At 35.4% G+C, this 27,226-nt stretch overlaps 1 protein-coding gene and 2 long non-coding RNA genes across 8 annotated transcripts in view; all 3 read left to right on the top strand.

Annotated features, from left to right (window-relative positions):
- The first annotated feature begins 13,642 nt into the window (after nt 1–13,642).
- Nucleotides 13,643–14,233, top strand: LOC110905357. Its single transcript, XR_002573050.2, has 4 exons — nt 13,643–13,678; nt 13,787–13,825; nt 13,908–13,961; nt 14,163–14,233. It is a non-coding gene; the product is annotated as an uncharacterized LOC110905357 (long non-coding RNA).
- Nucleotides 14,234–15,430: 1,197 nt separating this feature from the next.
- Nucleotides 15,431–17,713, top strand: LOC110905356. The gene is made up of 5 exons (XM_022151165.2): nt 15,431–15,469; nt 15,567–15,633; nt 17,064–17,127; nt 17,211–17,267; nt 17,361–17,713. The coding sequence occupies exons 1-5, from the start codon at nt 15,463–15,465 to the stop codon at nt 17,490–17,492; spliced, it is 327 nt and encodes a 108-aa protein (XP_022006857.2). The 5' UTR covers nt 15,431–15,462; the 3' UTR covers nt 17,493–17,713.
- Nucleotides 17,714–18,968: 1,255 nt separating this feature from the next.
- Nucleotides 18,969–27,226, top strand: part of LOC110908195 — a 29,707-nt gene continuing 21,449 nt past the window's right edge. For 5 of the 6 annotated variants that reach the window (XR_004867552.1, XR_002574266.2, XR_002574265.2 and 2 more), the window contains exons 1-2: nt 18,969–19,198; nt 19,294–19,395. This is a non-coding gene — a long non-coding RNA (uncharacterized LOC110908195). The remainder of the gene's footprint in view (nt 19,199–19,293; nt 19,396–27,226) is intronic. The other variant, XR_002574267.2, reaches the window with a different exon arrangement.

Below are 27,226 nucleotides of genomic sequence, written 5' to 3'. Positions count from 1 at the left end.
ATTTATGATAGACTCATACTTATACATATACTCTCATTTATGCGATTTACGTTTATGCTCACGCTCATTCGTTTATGCTCAAGATTGTACTCACATATATACATACTCATATTTTTACTCATACTCCTGGCATGCGTTTTGTGTTTATGCTCTCGTGCGTGTTCGTATTTAAACTTATCCTAGACTCACGCTTTTTACACAAAATTTATACTTTCGCACTATACGCGGGCGAAACCCGAGAGATTCGCTTACGTTGTTATACTATTTGGAACACAAGCATGCTTATATGCTATGCCTCTATGCACGCAATCTTATTTTTTTGAAATTATTTATACCTTAATTCATACGCAACTAGTACAAGTTATGCGGATCATGTGACGATCAATGTAATCGCGGGTGCACACGGGAGTATAGTGATAGTCGTATGAGAACCATAGAGTGTACTATTGTGTATGGTAAGACACGGAACGTAACATGACACCGGATACGAAACGGACGTCACATGGTCAAAACATGGTGGATACGCCGCTGGTACTTCCTATATATAAGTGTTTTCACCATGTACCAAACTCTCGTAAAACGTGCCATGAGAAATTCAGTGTTTTACAGACCATTTAGACCTATTACAACCTTAGACAACTCACAAACACATTATATTCAATTATCCTTGACGAGACCTCATCTTTTCCCTACGTCTTCCTAAATTTCGGGACGAAATTTCCTAAAGGAGGGGAGACTGTAACGCCCGACTCTTTTGTACTTTCCATTTATAGAAAGCTTTGTTCGTATTTCTATTTTTGGAAGCTTTGTATTCTTGTAATCGTTTCTTTCTTTGTAATCTTTATCAAATCGAGACTTGGATCATTAATGAAGCTTGTATTTTGTTACATTTATGTTATACACACTCTATGTATGCTCGTATGTTCGACTTCGTGAATCAATCAATGTCTAATTGTTATTCTTGGAAACTATGTGCGAAACTTATAATTAAACTAAACTTATGCATTGAACGTGTTTTGAACGAGAACGATACTTAATTTCGACATTCATGCACTCAATTATACTTGATTTATGATAAACATGCTTGTCTTGCCCTTAAACAATGCTTATATAACAAGAACATCCCTAAAACTCTTAAAAACCCTAAACTATGAACTACAGGGGCCAAATTGTCATTTTTCAAACTTAATCCAGAAAGTTGGACCCCGTCGCGTAGCGCGACGGGTATGGGGCTTGATGCTCGCGCTACGCGAGCCCCTGTTTTCGGCAGATTGTGTTTCTTGAGCTGATTATGCACGAAATCCCATTAACCAACCTCACCCAATCACCTTTAATCCACCTCTAATCACCTCCAATCACCTTCTAACTCATTCATTATAAATACCCACCTTCTCCAACCCATCTGACACTTTCACAACTCTCTAATCTTCACAAATTCACTCTCAATCTGCAGTAAATCTGAGTTTTGGACAGATTCTTGTAACTTCACTAAAGTGAGTGTAACTTGCTTATTTCTTAACCAAATCACTTGGTTCTTCTTCCTATTGCTTTGTTATGTCCTTGGGTTTGAATCCTTGGTTTTTCCTTGGAAGAATCATGCTTGGATTTGCCCTAAAATGGACTAAAACTTTCTGTTTTGTTTACTATTAATCAACAACATGTTATTTCTTATCCAACTTGTGTCTAACACATCTCACACCAATGTCCTAATGCTTACAACCTCTCTTATGGTTGGTTAAGCTTAAAAACATGGTTGAGACACTTAAATCAGAGGTTAAAACCTCACAAACTTTCTGTTTTAATTAGGGTTTTACCCACAAGTAGTGTTCAAGTGTGAAACTTGATGTATGTGTGATGGTTGGTTTAGCCTAGGCTATCCTTCATAAGAATCCGCTCATTACTTGATGTTTTTCTATAGATTAGTTGTTGTTATTACCTTAATACTTGTATGTTCATGACCCTCCTTGTTGTTTATAACAACAAGTGTAGTGGTGAACAATAGAGGTACCTAAATGGAAGCTTGTTCTTCCTACCTCATGTATGTATTCTATGACACAAAGAGGTACCTAAATGGAGACATTAATCTCCTACCTCATGCTTGAATCATAAGACTTGTAAACTATATAATATCTAAGTTATTCTATATGTATACATCTAAGTAACTAAGACTTGATGATGACTTAATAGTTATTTGTTAAGTGGACGTTACATCATCTATGACCATGCCCTTGTTACGACTCTAATGGATCTTAGAATCCATGAAATCATACCAACTCTTTTGAGTTTCAATAGTGTCAAGAACAAGAGTTATGTGTACAAGATGATTATTTTCACCTATGCTACTTTCTATATATTTTAAAAACTCCGAATCTATAATCTTCCGTTATACGCCAAACTCACACACCTTTGCTTTCCCGTGTAGAAGGACAAGGTGCTCCGAACTAATTCATCTACAAACTTGCTCTCGGAATTTCAAGTCACCGCTTGTAAACCGTGAGTATACTCGTATTTCCCCCTTTTATTTTTACCACTTTTGGGGTGTAACATGTTTACCTATTGAAACTTACACATGAACTTTTGTCTAAACACATGAACATTCCTATAACATGCTTGTATACGTGATGACTTGATACTTTAAATTTGGGTGATTCTTATGTGTTGAACTTATCATTAACTTCGTACGAGCCAAACCTTGACATATGTAGCGCTATAGGATTAACGACCCGCCTCTACTGAAACTTTGGTTATGTCATGAGCAAGTTGCGTTTTCTTGGTTTGATATGTTAGACACATGCCATATTTAATGTTTATCTTGAATCGCATGCTTGCTATGAGGGATTGTTCACACTTTTATCTTATGCTATGTATGTACCAAACTTGTATACTCGCCTTTGCTTTTGCATTGAATTGTATTTTAAACATGTTACAGGTTGATGATGATGAAATGAAATGAAAGAGGTAGCACGATGCCTAGATACACACTTTAGACGTTAGGTTTAAATATGTTGTATCGAATTTTGGTTATGTTGGTTTGTTATTTTGATTAAACTTGTTGTTATTTGGGATCTTGTATTGATGACTACTTGAAGTTTGGAAATGAAATTTGGATTATTAAATTACTGTCACAAATAGCGTTATGATGTCTCGAGCAATCTTCACACTTCGTCTCATCCCGATGTTTCCGCCATTGGTTGGGGTGTGACACAACACCTACCCTCCCCATCTATTAGCTACACCGCCCACACCATATAACACCATTTTTAAAGTCAATAGGTATCAATCAAATTGAAAGATAATAGTAAACAATATTTGTTCAAATGGTAAGTTTATCTGAACATATCTTCCCAAAGTTGAACTCATATTATGGAATCTTAAAACAGGATTTTATAGTTTCTTATATACACAATGCAAATTGTTCAAATATCCAACTCCAAACAATTATATTTCTTTCTTTTTGTTTTAAAAAACAGCTATCCTCTATCTCACTCTTTTTTACTTTGGTACGTCATCTCTTTCTCTAATTTTTCTCTTTGTTTTAAAAAACAACTATCCTCATTAAAACATCTCACACTTTTATGCTTTGGTACGTCATCTCTTTCTCTAATTTCTGAAAATCAGCCCTTAACTTTTTCACAAGCTGCTTTTCTATTTTTTAGCCACACTGTATTATTTTTGTTTTGTAAAACACCAACAACAACAATGAACAATCATCGACACCATTGAACCGTCACCACCACCATCAATAGTCCACACTAATGTAAAAAAACATTAAAATTAACCGACTCAGATGTAATGCATCATCATTGTCGGGACAAAATAAAGAGGCTCAAACACAGTTCTTCATCGCCAAGAAACTATGGCTCAGTGTCGTCACGACTGCAACCGCAGTTGCCATGCCAAGAGACTCACTGAAGAAACACTGGTTAAATGACCGGAATCAGATAAACCAGGGGGTTAGGTTCTGCATAAAAAGGGTTAGTTCTTCCTCGTTTGACTCAGGGGTGACAGATCTCCTTCTCTTCTCGATAGCTGCAAAACAGACACCGTCAGACTCGTCACGGGGAGAATGGGGGTTCTCTCTGTGACCACCCTCCGGCGTGAGAATAAGTATCAGTATATGAAGAAGAAGAAGTATCTGTGAAGTGAATGTAACTTGAAGATTGTACCTGAATTACTCTTCTATTCATAGCCGAAGTTTGGGCGCGAAAACCTGTTATTGAAATGTTGACGGAAAATGCTAACTCCGTAAGCAGTTATTTTTCCCTCCATTGATGATTTGACGGACGTGAGAGCACACGGATCACGATCTGTTGATCAATGGTTGGGGAATTGCCACGTGGAAGTGGGCAAGTGAAGATTTCTCTCCAATTCCATGCCATCATCGTGACTTCAAAAGAGCCTGGGATGATGACACGTGGCCAGACGGTTATAACCATTTAGTGATGCACGATAGGCCCTTCCAGAAGGTTACAGCTGTAATCCTGTGTGGCTTCTTATCGTGTGACATTAGTGAAGCAAATAATATCCAAGTCTGGGTATTATTCATGCGGGAATGCTTACTGGGATTTTTATCCCTGTCTGTTGTGGAGAGAGGCGCAAGGATTCATAAGTTTCCTTTTGGCGCGCAGGTGCTGCTTATTGTTTTCCTTCTAAGTTCTCTTTGTCGGACCCGTGCGCGGCCGCGCAAGGTCTAAAGAGGGTTAAAAAGATGAAGTTGTGGTATGGTCCAAGTACTCGAAGCGAGGTTTTTGGGACCTTACCCCTTCAAGTCCCCCAGTCTAGTGTTGCTCATATGCAAATAAGTGGAGCACTGGACTATGAGAGAGAGGTGCTTTTTGCTGTAGAGTTTTTGGCGCGAAAGTGGAGAATCTTCTAGGAGAAGATACTCTTGCTCATTATTCTGATTTTGAAAATCTTGTTGCTGAAGAAAATTTGTGAAATTTCTTCTTTATTATGAGCTTGCTTGGTCATGATCTGACATTTATTACGTCATTCGTAAAACAAATAAAAAATGAATACATGTAGTACCTTTTCATCTTCTTCCTTTTGGGATATGTGCAGACGCTGTCAGAATTCATTTAATGAGATATGACGTTTTTCCTGGTAGCGCCGTTTAGAGGAAGATGATTTGATTGTTAATCATTACGGGTTCTGTTGTCTCACTTATCGATGCTCGATGCTACTTTTCTTTATTATATATACATGTCGGAAGTATACATTTTTACCAGATTTGGTGATATGGAAACTCGTCGATCCTCTCGCTCTCGAAGGCTTTTTGAAGTCTTGAAAGTTTATGACGCGGCGGAAGGTCTGCTCCTTCTTGCCAGCTCGCCGTCGAAAGAAATCGCCGGAGACGAGGGACTTTTGGATTCAGATCCTCCTAAACCAGTAGGTACCGGTGGTGATTGTCTTTCTTCTAAGGGTGCTGATGATGGATGGTGTAAGATTAAATATATTATGTTTAATATTTAATCTATTAGCCATTATAATCATTTACATAATATAGATCAAAATATATTATAACCTATTAAATAATTAGTTGGTAATTGTTGATGGACCATATTACCCTTATTAACTAATTAGGTTTCCTCCTGGGTGCTTATATAAGGAGACTTATGTAGAGGTTAAGGGGTTACACAGTTACACACTTAAACATAACCCTAATAAGCATAACATCATAATCGACCTCCATCTCCATAATCGAATCCCCTATTCGGTTCTCATCATCACCATCATCAGTCAGCACCCTAAGGAGGAACCAGATCACACTGACAACTATGTCGAACTCGATGTCATCTTCTCTGACTGGATTCTCTACTGCACTGTCTGTTGTGACAGGTATGTTTTCATGTTTTCCCTCACGTTAAAACAGAACTGAACCAACATGTGGTATCAGAGCATATGTTGATTAGTCAGTTCTGTTTTGTATTCATAAATCTGGAATAAAACTGGAAAACAGGATTTGAAAACCCTAAATAAATTTCGTTTTTTTTTTCATCCGAGACACCATCTCAGATCTGTTCAATGCCATCTCGGATCATATGTTTTCATCCAATATTACTGTTCCGAAATCATAATGTTCAAGAATTGATTAAATGATTGATAATTTTCCAGATTTCAGATATAGGGTTAAGGTTAATTTTTTTTAGGGTTCATCATGTTCTTAGTTAAAATTCGAAATTTCCTTTATGTTTTGGAATATGATTTGAATTGTTGAATGTTTTCCTAATTTTGATCTATTTTGTCTAATAAGAATTTTCAAAATCTGTTAAAAGGATAAACAAATTATGATTTTCGAAATTTTCTGATAAAATTAGATCAATGTTAAAACAGGAAACTCTATCACAATTCCTAAGAATTCGAATTTTTCAGTTATGATTTCACATTGACAGCTGTAACAGCTTGCAGAACACATTACGGATGATCATTTCAGACCTCATTTCGGACTAAGCGTCCATTATGGATTAGCATCTGCCTGATCATTACGGACCATCACGGATCATTTTGGACTAATCGTTTCGGACAAAGCGTCCATTTCGGACCATCACGGATTATTTCGGACTAAGCATAATCATCATGGAATCATCCGCAATCGTTCATCTTGGACACATCCGAAATCATCCGAAATGTATCCGAAATCATCAGAAATGACTCGACTTACGCGTCTTGGACACATCCGAGATCATTCGAAATCATCCATTTCAGATAATCCGAAATGATTCGAAATCATTCATCTCGGATGAATCCAAGACATGATTCATCCGAAATCATGAGTGTTCATAAAATATGGCAGTTAATGTGAACTAAAATTTGGCTATTAAATAATTGGTTTGCTAACGGGTGAATCCAAGACATGATTCATCCGAAATCGTTAGTTCGATCTGTGCTAACGGGTGGTTTGCTATTAAATAATTGGTTTTGTAATTACTTAGTTAATTAATTAGAACCAGATAATGTTTTACAAAACCAAAATGGCTTAACTTGAATGAGTTTTGATGTATCATTTCTGGCCAAAGCTGACTTGATACATCTACTTATCGTTCAAGTATTACGAAAGCTATGTTGAGTGTGCATCATAAACATGAATGTCTTAATATCTGGCCAAAGCTGATTTAATTCCTTCATAGATGACATACTTAACAAGTGCATAACTAAAGTGATTGTCTTAATTTCTGGCCAAAGCTGATTTGTTACAATCACTTTGCACACATGCTTAAATGATTACACTTCTGGCCAAAGCTGATTTGTCTTCGTTTAAGTAGAATTTTAACTAAGTCTATTATTTGACGTTAGTAATAGACAATATCACAGTTTCATAATTAAAATGGTCATTATTTATGCCTGCCTTAGTATAACGTGCCCTTAGATCACATTAGAATTTCTTTCTTAGTATCATAATTTGCTCATCTTATTTCCACTATCAGCACCCAATTGCGGGATTCCACCTTGACTGGTGATAACTTTGCTGCATGGAAGGATGCTCTCATGCTTATGCTTGAGCTGCTAGACTTTGACTATGCTCTAAGAGAGAATAAGCCAGCGGACCTTACTACTCAAAGCAATGCTGCTGAGCAATTGACTCATGAGAAGTGGACTAGGTGTAACCGCATGTCTCTCATGTTTATGAAGCAGTCCATCAGCAATGCAATCAAAGGAGCTATTCCTGATTCTGAAGATGCTAAAACCTACTTGGCTTCTGTGGAGGCGTAGTTCAAGGGGACGTCTAAAGCACACACTAGTACCCTTATCCTCAAGCTGGTGACAACTAAGTATGATGGGAGGAGCGGCATTCGCGAGCACATCATGATGATGAATGACATGGCCAATAAGCTAAAGGGGCTGGAAATGGAAATCAGGGATGGTTTCCTCGTTCATTTCATCATTACTTCGCTTCCTTCGTCCTTTGAAGCATCCAAGATCAATTACAACACTCAGAAGGACAAATGGACGATGAGTGAGCTTGTCGCTATGTGCGTACAGGAGGAAGAGCGTATGCGGATGGATCGCACTACCGATGTTGCTAACTTCACTACCTCCAACTCTAAGAAGAGGAAGAACAATCATCAGAGGAAGGATGCTTCAAAGGTCCAAAGACCTAATCCTAATACATGTGCACCCTCCAGCTCTAAGAACTCCTTAGGCAGAATCCACTGCAAGTTCTGTAAAAAGACAGGACACATGCAGAAGGAATGCCCTGACTTTAAGGAGTGGCTGGCTAAGAAAGGTAACGATTATTTTATAATACTTGAGTCCTATAATTTAAGTGTTCCTGCTAATTCTTGGTGGTTTGATTCTGGTTCTATGGTTCATGTTACCAATTCAACTCAGGGATTCCTTACAATCCGGAAGCTGGAAAGAAACTAAAGAACGCTTAAGGTTGGGGATGATCGAGAATTATAAGTGAAGGCCATTGGAACATTACAATTATTTATGAAAACTGGTTTATGTATTAAACTTTATGATACCTTATATGTTCCTGAGGTAACTCGGAACCTTGTATCAGGATCAAAGTTAGACATGGACGGTTTTATTGTTTCCCATGGTCAGCGCAAACTCTCTATCCTCTATGATTCTGTTCTTTATGGTACTGGTATTCTGGATGGTGGTCTCTATAGATTAGAACTAGATGATGGCTCTTCCAAATCTTTGTTGTCATATAACATTAATGAATCACTCACAAAGATGAAAGAGAAACGAGACTTAGAGACTTCGTCCATGTTGTGGCATCAACGTTTAGGCCACATATCAAAAGAACGATTAAATCGTCTTGTAAAGGATGAAGTCTTACCTCCTCTCGTTTTCTCTGATTTTGGAACATGTGTCAAATGTCTTAAAGTCAAAATGACATTAGCGAATAAGAAAGGTGCCACTAGGAGCTCTAATTTATTAGAACTCATTCATACTGACATTAGTGGTCCCTACCAAATCGCTGGCATAACAGGACATACTTCATTTATCACTTTCATTGATGATTATTCTCGTTACATGTACTTGTATCTTATTAAGGAAAAGTCTGAATCTCTTACAACTTTTAAAGATTATAAGGCTGAAGTTGAAAAGCAATTAGATCGTCGGATTAAAGTTGTGAGATCAGATAGAGGCGGTGAATATTATGGAAGACATACTGATGTGGGTCAAGCTCCTGGTCCATTTTATGAGTTTTGTAAGGGCCAGGGGATTGTGAACCAATACACCATGCCTGGTACATCAGCAGAATGGTGTCGCTGAAAGAAGAAACCGTACCCTTATGAACATGGTGCGCAGTATGTTAGCCAACACTAATTTACCATTATTCCTCTGGACTGAAGCGTTAAAAGCAGCTGTTCATATACTCAATAGAGTTCCTTCTAAGTCTGTCCCTAAAACTCCTTATGAACTTTGGTCAGGAAGGAAACCGAGTCTTAAATATATGAAAGTATGGGGCTGCATTGCTGAAGCAAAACTTTACAATCCTTTCCTAAGGAAACTTGACCCTAAAACAATTACCTGTTTCTTTATCGGGTATCCTGATAATTCAAAGGGTTATCGTTTCTATTGTCCTTCCCATGTCACCCGTATTGTTGAAACCAAGTGTGCTGCGTTCTTGGAGGATTTCAAGGTCAGTGGGAGCAGTACCAACCCTTACGAAGAATTGCAAGAAGTACAAGACGCTGGGGGGGATTCGTCGCTTGCCATTACTCCGATTACTCCTCTTGTACCCAATGCAACTACTGTACCTGAAGCTACTGGACCAACTGCAAATTCACCTCTACAATCAGAACCCATTATACCTCATGACGAAGGCACATCAAACGCTCAACACCAAGACATTGTTGAACCCGATAATCCACTCAGGAGGTCATCTAGGACCAGAAGGCCTACTAATTGGGATAATTATGTTACCTACCTGACTGAAATGGATCTCGGAAAGCTCAATGATCCTATCTCTTACAATGAAGCCATTAGCAGTGATCAGTCTTCTGAATGGAATAAAGCAATGATTGATGAGCTTGAATCCATGAAGAAAAATGACGTTTGGGATTTGGTAGAATTACCCAACGGAGTCAAACCCGTAGGATGTAAATGGGTGTTCAAAACAAATCTGGATCCGAATGGGAACGTTGAACGCTATAAAGCGAGATTGGTTGCAAAGGGCTACACTCAGAAAGAGGGAATTGATTATCAAGAGACGTTTTCACCTGTCTCTCGTAAAGATTCATTAGGGATCGTCATGGCCCTAGTAGCTCATTTTGATTTGGAGTTACATCAGATGGACGTTAAAACCGCTTTCCTTAATGGAGACTTGGACGAAGATGTTTACATGAAATAACCTGAAGGCTTTAAACCTGAAGGTCAGGAGCATCTAGTATGTAAGTTGAAGAAATCCATTTATGGATTGAAACAAGCATCACGTCAATGGTACCTTAAGTTTGATGAAGTCATGAAGAAACAAGGTTTTATGAAGAATCAAGTGGATCAGTGCACCTACCTCAAGATGAGTGGGAGCAACTTTACTATACTTGTCCTTTACGTAGATGATATTCTATTGGCAAGTAATAGTTTAGACATGTTGCATGAGTCGAAGCGGTTATTCTCGCATAACTTCGACATGAAGGATCTCGGAGATGCTTCTTACGTCATTGGCATCGAAATTCACCGAGATAGACACAAAAGGATCTTAGGATTGTCTCAAAAGGCTTACATAGATCGTGTCCTTACACGTTACAACATGCAACAGTGCAAACCCTCCGTCGCTCCAGTAGTTAAGGGAGATGTTTTCGGTTCTTTCAAGTGTCCGACAACAAAGGTTGAGAAGGAGCAAATGAGCCAGATACCTTACGCGTCAGTAGTCGGGAGCTTGATGTATGCTCAAGTCTGTACTCGCCCAGATATCGCTTATATTGCTGGAATGCTAGGCTGTTATCAGACTAATCCTGGCCTAGATCACTGGAAAGTAGCTAAGTAGGTACTTCGATATCTGCAAGGGACGAAAGACTATAAACTAACTTATAGAAGAAGTGATCATTTAGAAGTGGTGGGCTATTCTGATTCTGACTTTGCCAAATGCAAAGATGACAAGAAATCCACTTCGGGCTATATCTTTATGTTAGCAGGCGACCCTATCTCATGGAAGAGTCATAAACAACAGTTGACCACAACTTCCACAATGATGGTAGAGTACATTGCTGTTTATAACGCAACCTATCATGGAATGTTGCTTAGAAATTTGATCATTGGACTCAAAATCGTTAATTCTATTTATAGACCATTGAAGCTTTATTGTGATAGCTCAGGTGCCGTTGGCGTTAGTTTCTCGAACAGTAACAGTTCGACTGGAGCTGGTTTATATCTCGATACAAAATATATGTTCGTACGTGAATGAGTTGAGGAAAATAATCTTTGTATCGAATATATTAGTACTAAAGATATGCTTGCGGATCCGATGACTAAAGGTCTCCCTCCTAAGGTTTACGAAGAACATGTTCGGAATATGAGATTTAGTAAAGACCTTGTTTAAGCATATTGTACTAGCTTATGTTTTATGATTAATGAAATTTCCTCAGTTTGATTTTGTATGTCTCTAAGAATATGTTCAACCGGTATAATGACATATAGACAAATAAAGTTACAAATCAAATAAAGGGCTTATGCGTATTTTGATCATGACGATTATGTTTTAAATTAAGGCTATAGTATGACTAATGGGGGTCCTGAGTCGCATAATGATTCAACGGCTGTATTTCTCTGCTATAGTACTTGTTTAAGGCTAAAATGAGTGTTAACTCCTGATCAGGCTTACCTAATACTCATAGTAAATGATTACTCGGCTAAGTGGGAGAATGTAAGATTAAATATATTATGTTTAATATTTAATCTAGTAGTCATTATAATCATTTACATAATATAGATCAAAATATATTATAACCTATTAAATAATTAGTTGGTAATTGTTGATGGACCATATTACCCTTATTAACTAATTAGGTTTCCTCCTGGGTGTTTATATAAGGAGACTTATGTAGTGGTTAAGGGGTTACACAGTTACACACTTAAACATAACCCTAATAATCATAACATCATAATCGACCTCCATCTCCATAATCGAATCCCCTATTCGGTTCTCATCATCACCATCATCAGTCAGCACCCTAAGGAGGAACCAGATCACACTGACAACTATGTCGAACTCGATGTCATCTTCTCTGACTGGATTCTCTACTACACTGTCTACTGTGACAGGTATGTTTTCATGTTTTCCCTCACGTTAAAACAGAACTGAACCAACAGATGGGTCATCCGATTATCTGCTGATGCTTTGAAGCAGTATTTTCCGGCTGACCGGAAAAGTCAACCTTTGCTTTGAAGCAGTAGTCTCATCCTTCATAGACTACTCCGTAAACTAGATTGTACTAAGGATGTTTGTATGTGTAGTTTTGGACTCCTTTGAACTTAAACGTGTAAGATTTTTTTAATTGGCACTTTAATTTTAAAGAATCCAATTATATTAAAAAGAGATCAATAGCTCTGGAATATAACAAGAAAGATATGAAAAGAAAACTCAAAAACCAATCAACCAAATTATGGTCATACATTTGGGTCAAAGTCTATTATCTCAAAACAAACATGTAATCTTTATACACTAACTAAAATAAATGTGACATCAAAATTTTGTTTATTATTTTTTACATAAGGTAATGGCGTGTGTATACATAGAGAGAATATTAAAAAAAAACATATAATAAACAAGCTGAAACTAGGCCAAACTCGAACTATAAACTTACTTAGAAGTCGACTTCAAGCTTTGGTCAAAAAACAAAGCTTTGGTCAAAAAACTCTAAATTTAAACAAGTTAGGATCGGCCTTGTTCACATGCGTTTGTATTCTGCTCTACACCCATAGGTAAAATAAAAGGACACCCACATCAGTGATCACAGACAACACTGGTGACTTGACATGTCACCAATTCTAGGGGAACCCACCATCAGAAAACTCAATGTGAAAAACCCTTAGCTTTTGCATGACGTTTTCTCACAAACAATACTCCAACCGCCAACCTCCCTTCGAAAAAGTCATACGAATGCCCTTTTTACTTTTTACTTTTTAGAAAAAAAGATTAAATACTGTTTTGTTTGCATCCGATCTTGAACCGTAAATTACCGACCCAAACCCTAACAAATGGGCATTTCCCCCAAATCCTAAAAACCCACAACAAATTCAAGAACACACACTTGTGTTAAACTTGAAGGAGTGCTACAGTGTATAAATGCCATAAATGATAACCATCATCATCATCCATTTATCCAATGTCATTGTGACAATTTCCGCCTGCTTCCTCTATTTTGTTGTTCCTGCATAAAAAACAGGTATAACAACCCTTGATCTATCCAACAAACCATGAAACCATAATCTCAAATCATTGACATTAACATTTCTTGATATTTTGTAGTCTTTACTTTTCTTTATTTTAGTATGAACCGCAGGATCAGTTTTTACCTAACCGTGTTTACAGGTAAATGGTGTATTAGTAATTAAGATTTATGGGTTTGATTTCTTTTTCCATTTTGGAAACTAAAAATTTAATCTTTTTATGTTTAATTTTCAGCCTTGCTGTATCAAATAGGCAGTGTTGATTCAGTGGTGGTGCCTGCAACCAATTGCTATGTATGTTCTTGACAACTCTAGTCACATTTATGATTTTGTATCCTGCTTATATGTATTTATAGCAATAATATTAGTGTTTTTATATGATGTTTTTGGAGTTTAAATGGCGGTTATGTAGTGAAGGAAAGATTTGTTTTCTTTGCAGAGTAACTGGAATGGGCATCTGTTCGAGTATGATGGAGGGGTAATGTCATTAATCTTGATGGTTGTTGTAATTTGAGATGGGGTTTTTTAATCCCTGCTGAATGCGGCTGATATTTGTTTAGAGTACTGACTGTGCGATTCGGTTCTGTAAAGATGTGGAAACGAGATCACAATCGGTAACCTTTAGTGCCTTACTTCCTTTAAGTTTGACAACAAAAAGTCCACTTTGATGTTTTGTATGTGTGAGTGAAAGTGGTTGCTCTCACAATGCTTAACATTTAAAATATCTCATATTCAAGTGATGGAAAGTGTATATATATCTTTTGAATTTTTTATTTGTAAATGATGGCAACTGTATATGTATGGGCTTACTGCAGGGATATGTTGGTTTTGGCAAATTTGAGGGCTTCAACTATTTTGTTGCCGGTTCAGAACATTATAATTTTGTTCAAGTAAGCGGAATTTGTATAAGAAATCCATCAAAACGTAGCCACTTTCTATTTTTCTTAGGTGTATTATACCTTTAAGTTCATTTCTGATTCACACACGTAGTCATAAGATACTTGAATCTGTTACATTTGTGTAGCAGAGGAAAAGAGCCTCATGTTAGGTAATAACTCGTGCAGCAGACACCTCTCTTTGTTTCTTGGAATATCACGCCTCATCATCGATTGCAATATTTGTATGTTTTTTTAATTCAAATAACAAATGAATAAGGATTAAGGCAAGTAGGTGAGGGAACCTTGGGGTTTTTCATGACTTGAAATATGAAACCGTCTAATATTTATATTCTTTGGCGGAACGGAAGGGGCTATAGAACTCGAATGCAGGATATCATGTTATCAACCGAGACGCTTCTTCATTTTTGGTACCTTAATACGCGAATCTGGTGTATTCAAATCATGAGTAAGGCGTATATTGAGGATGTTAGGTAACTAAAAAAAACATAAGCGGAATATTCGTGTACATAAACTAATTTTGCAGTTTTGATACGGACTAGAGTCGTGTATCTCTGTATATGACTGCAGTTGCTTCTCTTTCTCAATTAGTTCAAAAACCAACTGTTACGGTATATTCGTGTACATAAACTAATTTTGTTTATAGTGATTAGCTTCAATTTGACGATAGTTTTCTTTTTGTATTTTTACCAGGTTTCTCCTAAGACCGGTTTGGAGGTTACTTTGTCTGGCTCCGCATCAACAGGGAGTCCACCGACAACTTTGTCTCCAACGTTGTTGAATATCAATTGTAGTTGTACAAAATCTTCTATTGCTATATTTTAGAGGTCAAAACGGGTTATTACGGGTCGAGGCGTGTTTCCCAGACACTTCTCTTAAAGTATAATCATTTATAAACAGACTGTGTGTAAAATAATAATCTAATATAGGAGCCCTTATGCATTAAAAGCTCACTTTTGGCGACTTTTGATCCATATGACCAATTTGACCCGTTTTAGCTGTATTTTTATTTGACCCTTTTGACCCGTTCAAGATAACGTGCAACCCGAATGGGTCAGAATCGTCACCTCAACTATATTTCACTGTCTACATCTTCTACAACTCGGATATCTGAATTCATTATGTATATTCAGGTCAAACGGCACGTGATGACCCGTATGAGGTTCAGCTAACAATACCAGTGGAGGGTTATGATCCCATCCAATTTAGTCTTACAAAAATGCGCGGTAATGTTCAGTTTTTTTATCTTCCTCCCTTTTTGAGATGCAAATCCACTTTCGACGGATCATTTAATCTGATGAATGATTTTTCTTAATAATTTAGAATCCAAGCAAAATGAAGCAGGAACATCTTCGAAAGGATGGGCTCTATTTGGAATCTTTTCTTGCATGTAAGTAAATTATCTTTATTTGCACAATTCTTTTATCATGACCTGTCACATATTTGAAGATGGTTTATTGTTATTTACAAAAGAGTTAAATGCTTGGTTGGTCCCTGTGGTTTGTAAAAATTTCATACTTGGTCCTAGTGGTTTACTAATTACACGCGTGGTCCCAAAAGTTGTCAAAAATGAACTCGGTTGGTCCCCTAACCTAACCTCTGTTAAATTTCTCAGTTAACTATGTGTAAAATGACTATATTACCCCTGAACAATTAAAAGAAATAAAGAAAATATATAAAGAAGACTCTATCTTCTCCAACCTCTAACACCACCGCCTCCTCCACCTTCATAACCCACCACAACCTGCAACTACTTTCACCACCACCGTATTCTTCTTCCTCCTCTTTCTCTCTGTTCTTCACCAAAAAAATTCAATCGCAGCCATCCAATCCCCATCACGAGATCCCAAAAAAGCATTTACAATATTCAAATAGGTTGGATTTACAATATTTTACATGCCGTAATCTCAATACTCACCTCGCACAAGTCCAAAGCTTCTCTCTCGGAGACAGTTGCAGGTTGATCGGCAGGAGAAGCAAAGGCATAAATCTCATCACTTTCTGATTCAAGGTAAACATTATTTCAATTAATCACCATCTGCTTGTTTCTGCTTTTTTTCTGTTGACTTTGGATACCATTTTCTTAGATCTACTGCTGCATACATTTTATGTGACTGGCTTTGAATTCACCAACCAATGTCCACACTAAGAATTACTCCCCCTTTACAAATTCACCACCGCCAACACAAACCACACAATTTAAGCTTTTCCTCAAAACCCCCTTCATCAAATCAAAAACCCACATCAGATTCATGCTCATACTCCTCATGGATCGAGCTGCTCCGTTCCAACACTCATTCAAACAACTTCCACGAAGCCATTTCGGTCTACATCGACATGACAACAGCCGGTCACCATCCGGATAATTTGGGATCTGGAGATGGGGATTGGATGGATGCAGCTGCCATTGAAGCTTTTTTGGTAAAGAATAGAGAGAAAGGGGAGGAAGAAGCATACGGTGGTGGTGGAGGTAGTTGCAGGTTGTTGTGGGTTGTGAAGGTGGAGGAGGCGGTGGTGTTAAAGGTTGAAGAAGATGAGTTGGTGTTAAAGGTTGAAGAAGATGAGTTTTCTTTGTATATTTTCTTTATTTCTGTTATTGTTCAGGGGTAATATAGTCATTTCACACATAGTTAACTGAGAAATTTAACAGAGGTTAGGCCAGGGGACTAACCGAGTTCATTTTTGACAACTTTTGAGACCACGCGTGTAATTAGTAAACCACTAGGACCAAGTATGAAATTTTTGCAAACCACAGGGACCAACCAAGCATTTAACTCTTTACAAAATTGAGGTGTTCATTAACAAAATGTGGTGGAGCAGATTCTTTGTCATTTCAACATTGTTCTGCTGCGGTGGCTTTATTTACAAGACTCAAGTACAAAGACAGCCACGCATGCTATTTACTCTTTCATTAAAGAGATTTTTTAAAATATGTATATTTTCTCCTGAATTATTGTTTAACAAAAGCAGCATGGAATTGATGCACTGCCTGGCATGACCATTTTATCTGCATGTTTGGAGACTGTAAGTTAACATTTCCACATATAGGCATGTGCATGTATATATAAAATACAAAATATAGTGTTTTTAATTCATTTTGACATGGAAACAATGCAGGTGAGTGGTGGGGGAGGTTACATGCGGGCGGATGATTTTAATGGTGCGTATGCAAGTCAAGCCTCATGGACCCGTGAGCCTGTTTCGGATGCAGGATCTTCAAGAACAAGTGAGAGAAGATATGGGACCTAATCACCCTTCTCAACGTGTCATGGCTTATACTGCTCTTATACGTTAAACTCAAAAGAGATTATGATAGTTTCTGTATGTCAGTTTTCTTTGTATTTCTGTATCCATCTATTTCAATTTTGAAAACGAAAGTATACCTGATACATTGTGTTGTAACAGAAGCCACTTGGGTATATTTTGACAAAATCCCATTGTGTTAGTATTTTTATAATTTCTTTTCGAAAGTTGGGTCATTTTGGGCAAACTAACAGGAGTTTTTGGTTGGAAATAAGCGTATAAAAGAACCGAATTCACTCGAATGGAAGTTTGTTCGTCTTCTTTTGTTCAACTTTAACTGAACAAGCACAAACACTTGTATCATTTTCCTGTTCATATTGGTGTACATTTGTTCATGCTAGTTTATATTCTAAACGAATAAAGAAAATTAAAAAAAAAAAAAAACACAAACCAACACAAACCTGCTGAAAGATTAAACAAACCGAAATCAAATTGTTTATCAGGCCATGTGTAGTGGTAACACCACATAACTCGTTTTATGGGGGTTAATGTGACAAATGACAAAAAAGTAAAATGTGGGGGTTATAGAGGGTTATAGGGGATTATGTGAATATGAGGTTATATATGTATGTATATATATGTGTGTGGAGGTGAGAGAGCCAAATCTAGTTACCCCATTATAACTTTTACAGGAGAAACAATTTGGAGGGGTATGGCACCCCTCGAGGCAGTGTGGGGAGACGCTATGGTGGCCTCTGACGTTATATCACATTCCACTACGGAAGGACTAAGTTTGGACTAATGAACTTATGAGGCTAAACAAAGGTTAGAAAATTTCAAATTTATACAATATTAGAAAACTTCATATTTATACAATGCACTCATGTTAAACAAATATAGTTAGAATTTAGAAAACACTTGAATAGATTTGTCAAAAACCATTTAAATCTTTAAATATACGCTTATCTATTTTCAACTCTTTTATTTTATATAGAACACAAGAAACTGTCATGACATTAAAGAAAAAGACATGTAACAAGTAAAAGTTAAGCAAAACTTTTGATTTTTTTTTGTTCAGTTTCGTATAATTTTATAGTTTTGCAGTTTTGAATCAAGTTTATCTTTACTTGATGAGATTTAAAACACACACCGAAGAATATGTTGTTTTTAACAAATATTTGTGTCATAACTCATTTGCAAAAAACGTGTATGACCAGACACGTTAGCTGGGCCTGCAACCCCGGTCTCGTCAGGTTGAGGCAGGCGGTCCCTCCAGTCCTGGTCAGAAACGAAGGAAAGAAGGCAGGGAAACGAGTGGGAACGACAACTGCACAGGTTCGAACCCGCAACTTCTTCGAAATAATATTTTTATTGGCCGTTTCAAAAAAACTTTTATTCAAACCAGTACTTCACATGATTTTAAATAAAATTTAATAAACCCGACTCCAACGGTCGCGCTAAATATTCGCGCACAATCGTAAATCAAGCGCCTCTTTCATATTTATATTTATGAACCCTAGCTGGATCCTAAATCACCCGAACCCTTTTGTTTGATTAATTAGCGATTTATTTAGAGAAAACAAGAATTGCGGGTTTATTTAGGGTTTCTCAATTGCAGAGTACATCGGCTGTTTCATATGTCTGATCTTAAAAACCCCTCTTCGAGTGTCTAGGGTTTTTTCAGTCAATTTGATGTCGTCGAGAATCACCAGGTACGACAACCAGTTTATCTTTCTTCCTTTCAATTGTACGTTACAAAACCCCACTATACATCAGTTGATCTTTGATTTGTTTTGAAATAAACAAGAATTTGCAGGGTTTTGTGAGAATTGCGAGTTTAAGGTTTTTTAATCATGGAATTTGACGATCATCTGACGTGTTCTTGGTCTGCCGTAGAATTAATTAACTGGTAAGTTTCTTCTGCAAGGATTTACGTTAATCTTGATCTTTTGGATTTGTTAATTTTCTGGGTTGATTAGTGATCAGATCTGTAGGGTTTGTAAAGATAATCTTGATCTTTTTTAAATTTTTAAACAAATCGCAACCATTTTCTCTTGTTTTTTCAGTCTTTTCCTTTGTTTTGAGCTCGACTTCTAAACTTATTTGATTTTGTAGTTTTGTGAATTTTCTTGTTTTGTATGGTGTTTTATAATACTGAACTCACATGTGAGAACTTGTGATCCCGTTACAAGAACACATGAAAACCCATTCCAATTGTTATGTACTTGTACTTTGCAGTTGGTTGGGCGTATGTATGTTGTGTATGTAGCATGTATTGCTTTCTCGATGGAAGTTCTTTATGTTGTTTTCACGTTTGTTATTGTTCTATACCTTCCTGAATCTTTTTGATTTTACGTTTTTTTGCTAGCCGCGTTTGTTCAGCACTCTCATATTATTGAAGTTGTTTCACTTCTCAATTGGTTTAATGTTTTCAACACAACCATATTATTTTTGATGTTTTCTGCTTGTTCTTATTTTAGTTTTGAATTGAAATTCTAAACTTATTTGATTTTGTAGTTCTATGAAGATATTGTTTTATTTATAAACTATTGTACATTTCTTGTTCTATATCGTGTTTTACAAGACTGAACTCACATGTGAGAACTTGTGATCCTGTTACAAGAACACCTAAAAACCCATTTCAATTGTTTTGTACTTTGAGGCTTGTACTTTGCACTTGATTGGGTGTACGTAGGTTGTGATCGTAGCTTGTATTGCTTTCTTGATGGAAGTTCTTTTTGTTATTTTCACGTTTGTTTGTTCTATACTTTCCTGAATTCGTTTGATTTTACGTTTTCTTTTTTTTTGGCACTCCCGTATTGTTGAAATCGTTTCACTTCTCAGTTATTTCAATATTTTCAAAATTCACTTATTATTGCAGATTTTTTCTGTTGTTTATATTGTTCTTGAATTTGAAAAACTTGTTTGATTTTATAGTTTTGTGAAGTACAAACTGTTGTTCTTTTATTGTTGTTTTTACTTGGTTTTTAACAAGACTGAGCTCACTTCGAGAAATAGCAACACTGTTACCGGAGCACCTAAAACCCCATTTTAACCTACCACTGTACTTTGAGGTTTGTACTTTGCGGTTGATTGGTGACGAAGGTAGCTACTGTAACGTGAATTGCTTTCTTGATAAAGTTCTCTCGTTGATCTTTTTGATGATTTTTACTATGTTACTATCTTATTTTTTTTTATTTCTTGGTAATGAGATTTTTTATATATATTTTAATAGCTTTATGGTTTGACAATTTTATATTGTATTTTATAAGACGGAACTCACTTCGAGAAATAGGAATTCCATTGCCAGAGCACCTAAGAACCCAATTCAACTTGTCTTTGTACTTTGAGGCTTGTACTCTGCGGTTGGTTGGGTGACGAAGGTTGCTATTGTAACGTGAATTGCTTTCTTGATAAAGTTTTTTCTTTTGATATATTTTTTATGATTTTGACTATGTTTTATATAACTTTTATTTCTTGGCGATGAGATTTTTTTTTATATAATGTAATAGCTTTTTGGTTCGATAGTTTTATATCAGTATTTTCCTTTGTTTTTAACTTGACTTCTAAACTTATTTGATTTTGTAGTATTATGAAGGGCTTGTTTAAGTTATAAAGTATCGTAATTTTCTTGTTTTATATGGTGTTTTACAAGACTGAACTCACATGTAAGAACTTGTGATTCTGTTACAAGAACACCTAAAAACCCATTCCAATTGTTTTGTACTTTGAGGCTTGTACATTGTAGTTGATTGGGTGTACGTAGGTTGTGTTTGTAGCATGGATTGCTTTCTTAATGGAAGTTCTTTCTGTTATTTTCAGGTTTGTTTGTTTTATACTTTCCTTAATTCGTTTTATTTTACGTTTTCTTTTTTTGGCACTCCAATATTGTTGAAATTGTTTCACTTCTTAGTTATTTCAGTGTTTTCAAAACTCCCATATTATTGTAGATGTTTTCTATTGTTTTTATTGTTTTTGAATTTGAATGTTAAACTTGTTTGATTTTATAGTTTTGTGAAGTACAAACTGTTGTTCTTTTATTGTTGTTTTTATCAAGACTGAGCTCACTTAGAGAAATAGCAACACTGTTACCGGAGCTCCTAAAACCCCATTTTAACTTGTCACTGTACTTTGAGGCTTGTACTTTGCGGTTGATTGGTGACGAAGGTAGCTACTGTAACGTGAATTGCTTTCTTGATAAAGTTCTCTCTTTTGATCTTTTTGATGATTTTTACCATGTTACTATCATATTTTTTTTTTATTTCTTGGTAATGAGATTTTATATATATATTTTAATAACTTTATGGTTTGACAATTTTATATTGTATTTTATAAGACGGAACTCACTTCGAGAAATAGCAATTCCATTACCAGAGCACCTAAGAACCCAATTCAACTTGTCTTTGTACTTTGAGGCTTGTACTTTGCGATTGGTTGGGTGACGAAGGTTGCTATTGTAACGTGAATTGCTTTCTTGATAAAGTTTTTTCTTTTGATATATTTTTGATGATTTTGACTATGTTTTATATAACTTTTATTTCTTGGTGATGGGATTTTTTTTATATAATGTAATAGTCTTTTGGTTCGATAGTTTTATATCAGTCTTTTCCTTTGTTTTTAACTTGACTTCTAAACTTGTTTGATTTTCTAGTATTATGAAGGGCTTGTTTAACTTATAAAGTATCGTAATTTTCTTGTTTTATATGATGTTTTACAAGACTAAACTCACATGTGAGAACTTGTGATCCTGTTACAAGAACACCTAAAAGCCCATTTCAATTGTTTTGTACTTTGAGGCTTGTACTTTGCACTTGATTGGGTGTATGTAGGTTGTGATGGTAGCTTGTATTGCTTTCTTGATGGAAGTTCTTTATGTTATTTTCACGTTTGTTTGTTCTATACTTTCCTGAATTCGTTTGATTTTACGTTTTTTTTGGCACTCCTGTATTGTTGAAACCGTTTCACTTCTCAGTTATTTCAATATTTTCAAAATTTACTTATTATTGTAGATTTTTTCTGTTGTTTTTATTTTTCTTGAATTTGAATGTTAAACTTGTTTGATTTTATAGTTTTGTGAAGTACAAACTGTTGTTCTTTTATTGTTGTTTTTACTTGGTTTTTAACAAGACTGAGCTCACTTCGAGAAATAGCAACACTGTTACCGGAGCACCTAAAACCCCATTTTAACCTGCCACTGTACTTTGAGGTTTGTACTTTGCGGTTGATTGGTGACGAAGGTAGCTACTGTAACGTGAATTGCTTTCTTGATAAAGTTCTCTCTTTTGATCTTTTTGATGATTTGTATTATGTTACTATCATTTTTTTTTATTTCTTGGTAATGGGATTATTTATATATATTTTAACAGCTTTATGGTTTGACATTTTTATATTGTATTTTACAAGACTGAACTCACTTCCAGAAATATTATTGAAATTGTTTCACCTCTCAGTTGTTTCAATGTTTCCAACACTCTCATATTGTTGTAGATGTTTTCTGCTGTTCTTATTTTTCTTTTTTGATTTTAAATTCTTAATTTATTTGATTTTGTAGTTCTATGAAGAAATTGTTTATTCATAAACTAGTGTACTTTTCTTGTTTTATATGGTGTTTTACAAAACTGGACTCACATGTGAGAACTAGTGATCCTGTTACAAGAACACCTAAATCCCCGTTTCAATTGTTTTGTACTTTGAGGCTTGTACTTTGCAGTTGATTGGGTGTACGTAGGTTGTGATTGTAGCATGGATTGCTTTCTTGATGGGAGTTCTTTATGTTATTTTCATGTGTGTTTTTGTTCTATACATCCTTGAATCTCGATGTTACGTTTTTTTTGGATAGCCATATTAGTTTAACACTCCCATATTTATTGAAGTTGTTTCACCCCTTTCAATGTTTTCAACACTCCTTTATTATTGTAGGTGTTTTCTTCTGTTTTTATTGTATTTGAATTTGAGTTCTAAACTTATTTGATTTTGTAGTTTAGTGAAATATAAACTATTGTACTTTTATTGTTTTCACTCGCTTTTCAACAAGACTGAGCTCACTTCGAGAAATAGGAATTCTGTTACCAACACACCTAAAAACCCAATTCAACTTGTCTTAGTACATTGAGGCTTGTACTTTGCGGTTGATTGGGTGATGAAGGTTGCTATTGTAATGCGAATTGCTTTCGTGATAAAGGTCTTTTTGTTGTTGACTTTGACTATTTCATAACTTCTATTTCTTGGTAATGATATTTTATTTTATATGATGTAATAGCTTTGTTGTTTGACAATGTATTATTTGTAATTTTACAAGACTGTGGCATGAATAGCTTTCTTGACAACGTTCTTTCTGTTGATATTCTATTTTTTTTGATGATTTTGACTATGTTATTTTCATATTTTTTTTTGTTTTTTGGCAATGTATATCTTTTTCTGCAATTTATATCTGTTGTTTCTCTTATATTTGGAAATTCCTTGATCAAGTTATGTTGTTTAACACTCCCCTGTTATTGGAAGTGTTTCACTTCCCACTTGAGAACTTGGGAATTCTCTAGAACACCTATACACTGATTTCAACGTATCTTTTTCTCTGAGGTTGATGAGATGTAGGCTATTGCAAGGTGATTTATCTTGTTCAGCACTTTCATATTATTGAAATTGTTTCATCTCTCAGCTGTTTTAATGTTTTCAACTCTCCCATATTATTGTAGATGTTTTCTGCTGTTTTTTTTTTTTTAATTTAAATTCTAAACTTATTTGATTTTGTAGTTCTGTCAACAAATTGTTTATTCATAAACTAGTGTACTTTTCTTGTTATATATGGTGTTTTACAAGACTGGACTCACATGTGAGAACTTGTGATCCTGTTACAAGAACACCTAAAAACCCATTTCAATTGTTTTGTACCTTGAGGCTTGTACTTTGCAGTTGATTGGGCGTACGTAGGTTGTGTTTGTAGCATTGATTGCTTTCTTAATGGAAGTTCTTTCTGTTATTTTCAACTTTTTTATGGTAATGAGAATTTTTAGATGTAATTTACGTGTATTTTGTTCGAAACTTCTTTGAATCTCTTTGATTTTACGTTTTCTGGCTAGCTGCATGGTTTAATGTTCATACTGAGAAATTGTTTTAATGTTTTCACCCTCCCATATTATTGGAAATGTTTTATATACTTAATTTTGTACGTGTTTTATTACTTTTCAATAATGATGCTATGGTTTGACAGCTTTTTATAGTATTTTACAAGACTGAATTGACATTTGAGAAATAGGAATGCCGTTACTAGCGCACCTAAAACCCAATTGAACTTGTCTTAGTACTTTGAGGCTTGTACTTTGCGGTTGATTGGGCGACGAAGTTTGCTACTGTAACGTGAATTGCCTTCTTGATAAAGTTCATCCAGTTGATATTCTATTTTTGTCGTTTTTGACTTCGAGAAATAGGAATGGTGTTTCCAGAGCACCTAAGAACCCAATTCAACTTGTCTTTGTACTTTGAGGCTTGTACTTTGCAGTTGATTGGGTGACGAAGGTTGCTAGCGTAACGTAAATTTCTTTCTTGATGAAGTTCTTTCTTTTGATATTCTATTTTTTATGATTTTGACTATGTTATTTATATAACTTTTATTTCTTGGTGATGAGATTTTTTTATATAATGTAATAGCCTTGTGGTTTGATAGTTTTATATGGTATTTTACAAAATTGAACTCATATTCAAGAGCTACTAGAGTATCTTAGAACCCATCTCAACTTGTCTTTGTACTTTGAGGCTTGTACTTTGCGGTTGAATGGGTGACAAAGGTTGCTACTGTGGTGTGAATTGCTTTCTTGATAAAGTGCTTTTCGTTGATATTCTATTTTTGATTGTTATATTCATAATTTTTTTTGGGTAAAGTTATATTCATAACTTTTATTTCTTAGTAATGAGTTTTTTTTTTTTTTAATAATGCATTAGCTCTTTTGCCTGACTATATGCTATTTTACAAGAGTGAACTCACATTCGAGAAATTGTAATCCCGTTACTAAAGCACCTAAAAGCCCATTTCAGTTTGCCTTTGTACTTTGAGGCTTGTCCTTTGCGGTTGACTGGGTGATGAAGGTTGTTATTGTAGCGTGGATTGCTTTCTTGATGAAGTTCTTTCTGTTGATATTTTGTTTTTAATGAATGGTACTACGTTATTTTCATAAGTTTTATTTCTTGGTAATGAGATTCTTTCATGTAGTTTAATAATAGATTTGTGGTTTGACAATTTTATATTGTATATTATAAGATTGAACTCACATTTGAGAAATAGGAATGCTGTTACTAGAGCTACCTATATAATATCGGCTAAGACTATAAACCCATTTCAACCATTTTTGATGATTTTAGCTATGTTATTTTCATAACTTCTGTTTCTTGGTAATGAGATTTTTTTGATATATTGTAATAGATTTGTGGTTTGACAGTTTTTATAATATTTTACAAAACTGAACTCACACCTGAGAACTAGGCCTGCTGTTACTAAAGCACCTAAGAATTCATTTCAACCTGTCTTTGTATAAAACTTGCAGTTTTTATGCTTTTAACTTTTTCTGCTGTTTTTATTCTTCTTTGAAGATACGAACTATTGTACTTCTATTGTTGTTTTTACTTGATTTTTTTCTGGGGGATATGAATTGCAAATCAAGATGAAACGCTTCTTACTCAAATTAAGAGGTAAGGTACTAAATGTTCAAAAGTGTCATTAAACTTATGATCAAATTCTACATTTTCTTTGTAGAATCGCAATGTTCTGCTATATAGTACTAAATGTCATTAAACTTATGATCGAATACTTCATTTTCTTGGTGCGAAGGGACCAAAGACCTTAGGTCCTAGCATATACAAAAGGCTTACATATAATCGTGTCATTTTTGATCATGGAGTGGTCTAGGCGAGTGCTGTAAACACATTGTGCTAAGTTGGTGTGATGGTTGGTTCTTTGAAGGTGACTTAGCCTACAATTTTTTTTCTTATGTCAACATTACTCATAAGGTGGACTTGAATATATATATATATATATATATATATATATTACTGCAGCCCCATATATTTGGTGTTTTGAGGAGTTGCGTGTATGATGACGGGGTTAGTTGCATTCGTAAATCGTAACTATAGGTTTTGTTATTTGTATATGGTAAACATGTTTATTTTTTCAAGCTATGAAACCTTTATAGCTTCTTTTAAAGCCAGTTTGGATATCATACACTGTAATTACTAGTTATTTTTCCAAAGTAATCCATTTTATATTATTTGTATATTTGCCATTATGGGAACCTACTAAAGAACCATGATATCAGTTCTGTATCCTATGCAGTTAATGCGGTAAAAAATCGGATATGTGATATATATCACCGATATTAACTGCATAGTCTGTATCTAAGGAAGTCAAGTATGAGCCACTTGCAGAGAAAAACTCTGCTGGTAAAAAGTCCACATTCTATCTTAGAGTTTTCTTCATTTGGAAATAATTTTATAAAGTACCAACTTTTGACCTGTTTTTAAAGATGTCAATTTTGACTATTCGAACATGAATTGGTCAATTGGGGGACTCGGGGTTTATTTCATATCTCTAGCGGAAAAATAGCTTTTATATTGAAACGGGTCAAATGGGATGAATGGGTTGAAAAAATACCCAATGTATACTATAATGTATAAACCCTCCTAACTCATTCTGTTCTAGTAAAGTGATTTATAAAGAAATAACACAATATTGTAATCATACTTAAGACACT

Source organism: Helianthus annuus, chromosome 9, assembly GCF_002127325.2.
Source record: "Helianthus annuus cultivar XRQ/B chromosome 9, HanXRQr2.0-SUNRISE, whole genome shotgun sequence".
NCBI classification, from domain to species: domain Eukaryota; kingdom Viridiplantae; phylum Streptophyta; class Magnoliopsida; order Asterales; family Asteraceae; genus Helianthus; species Helianthus annuus.
The sequence above is the reverse complement of the archived record's forward strand: the minus strand, read 5'-3'. Positions and strand labels throughout refer to the sequence as shown.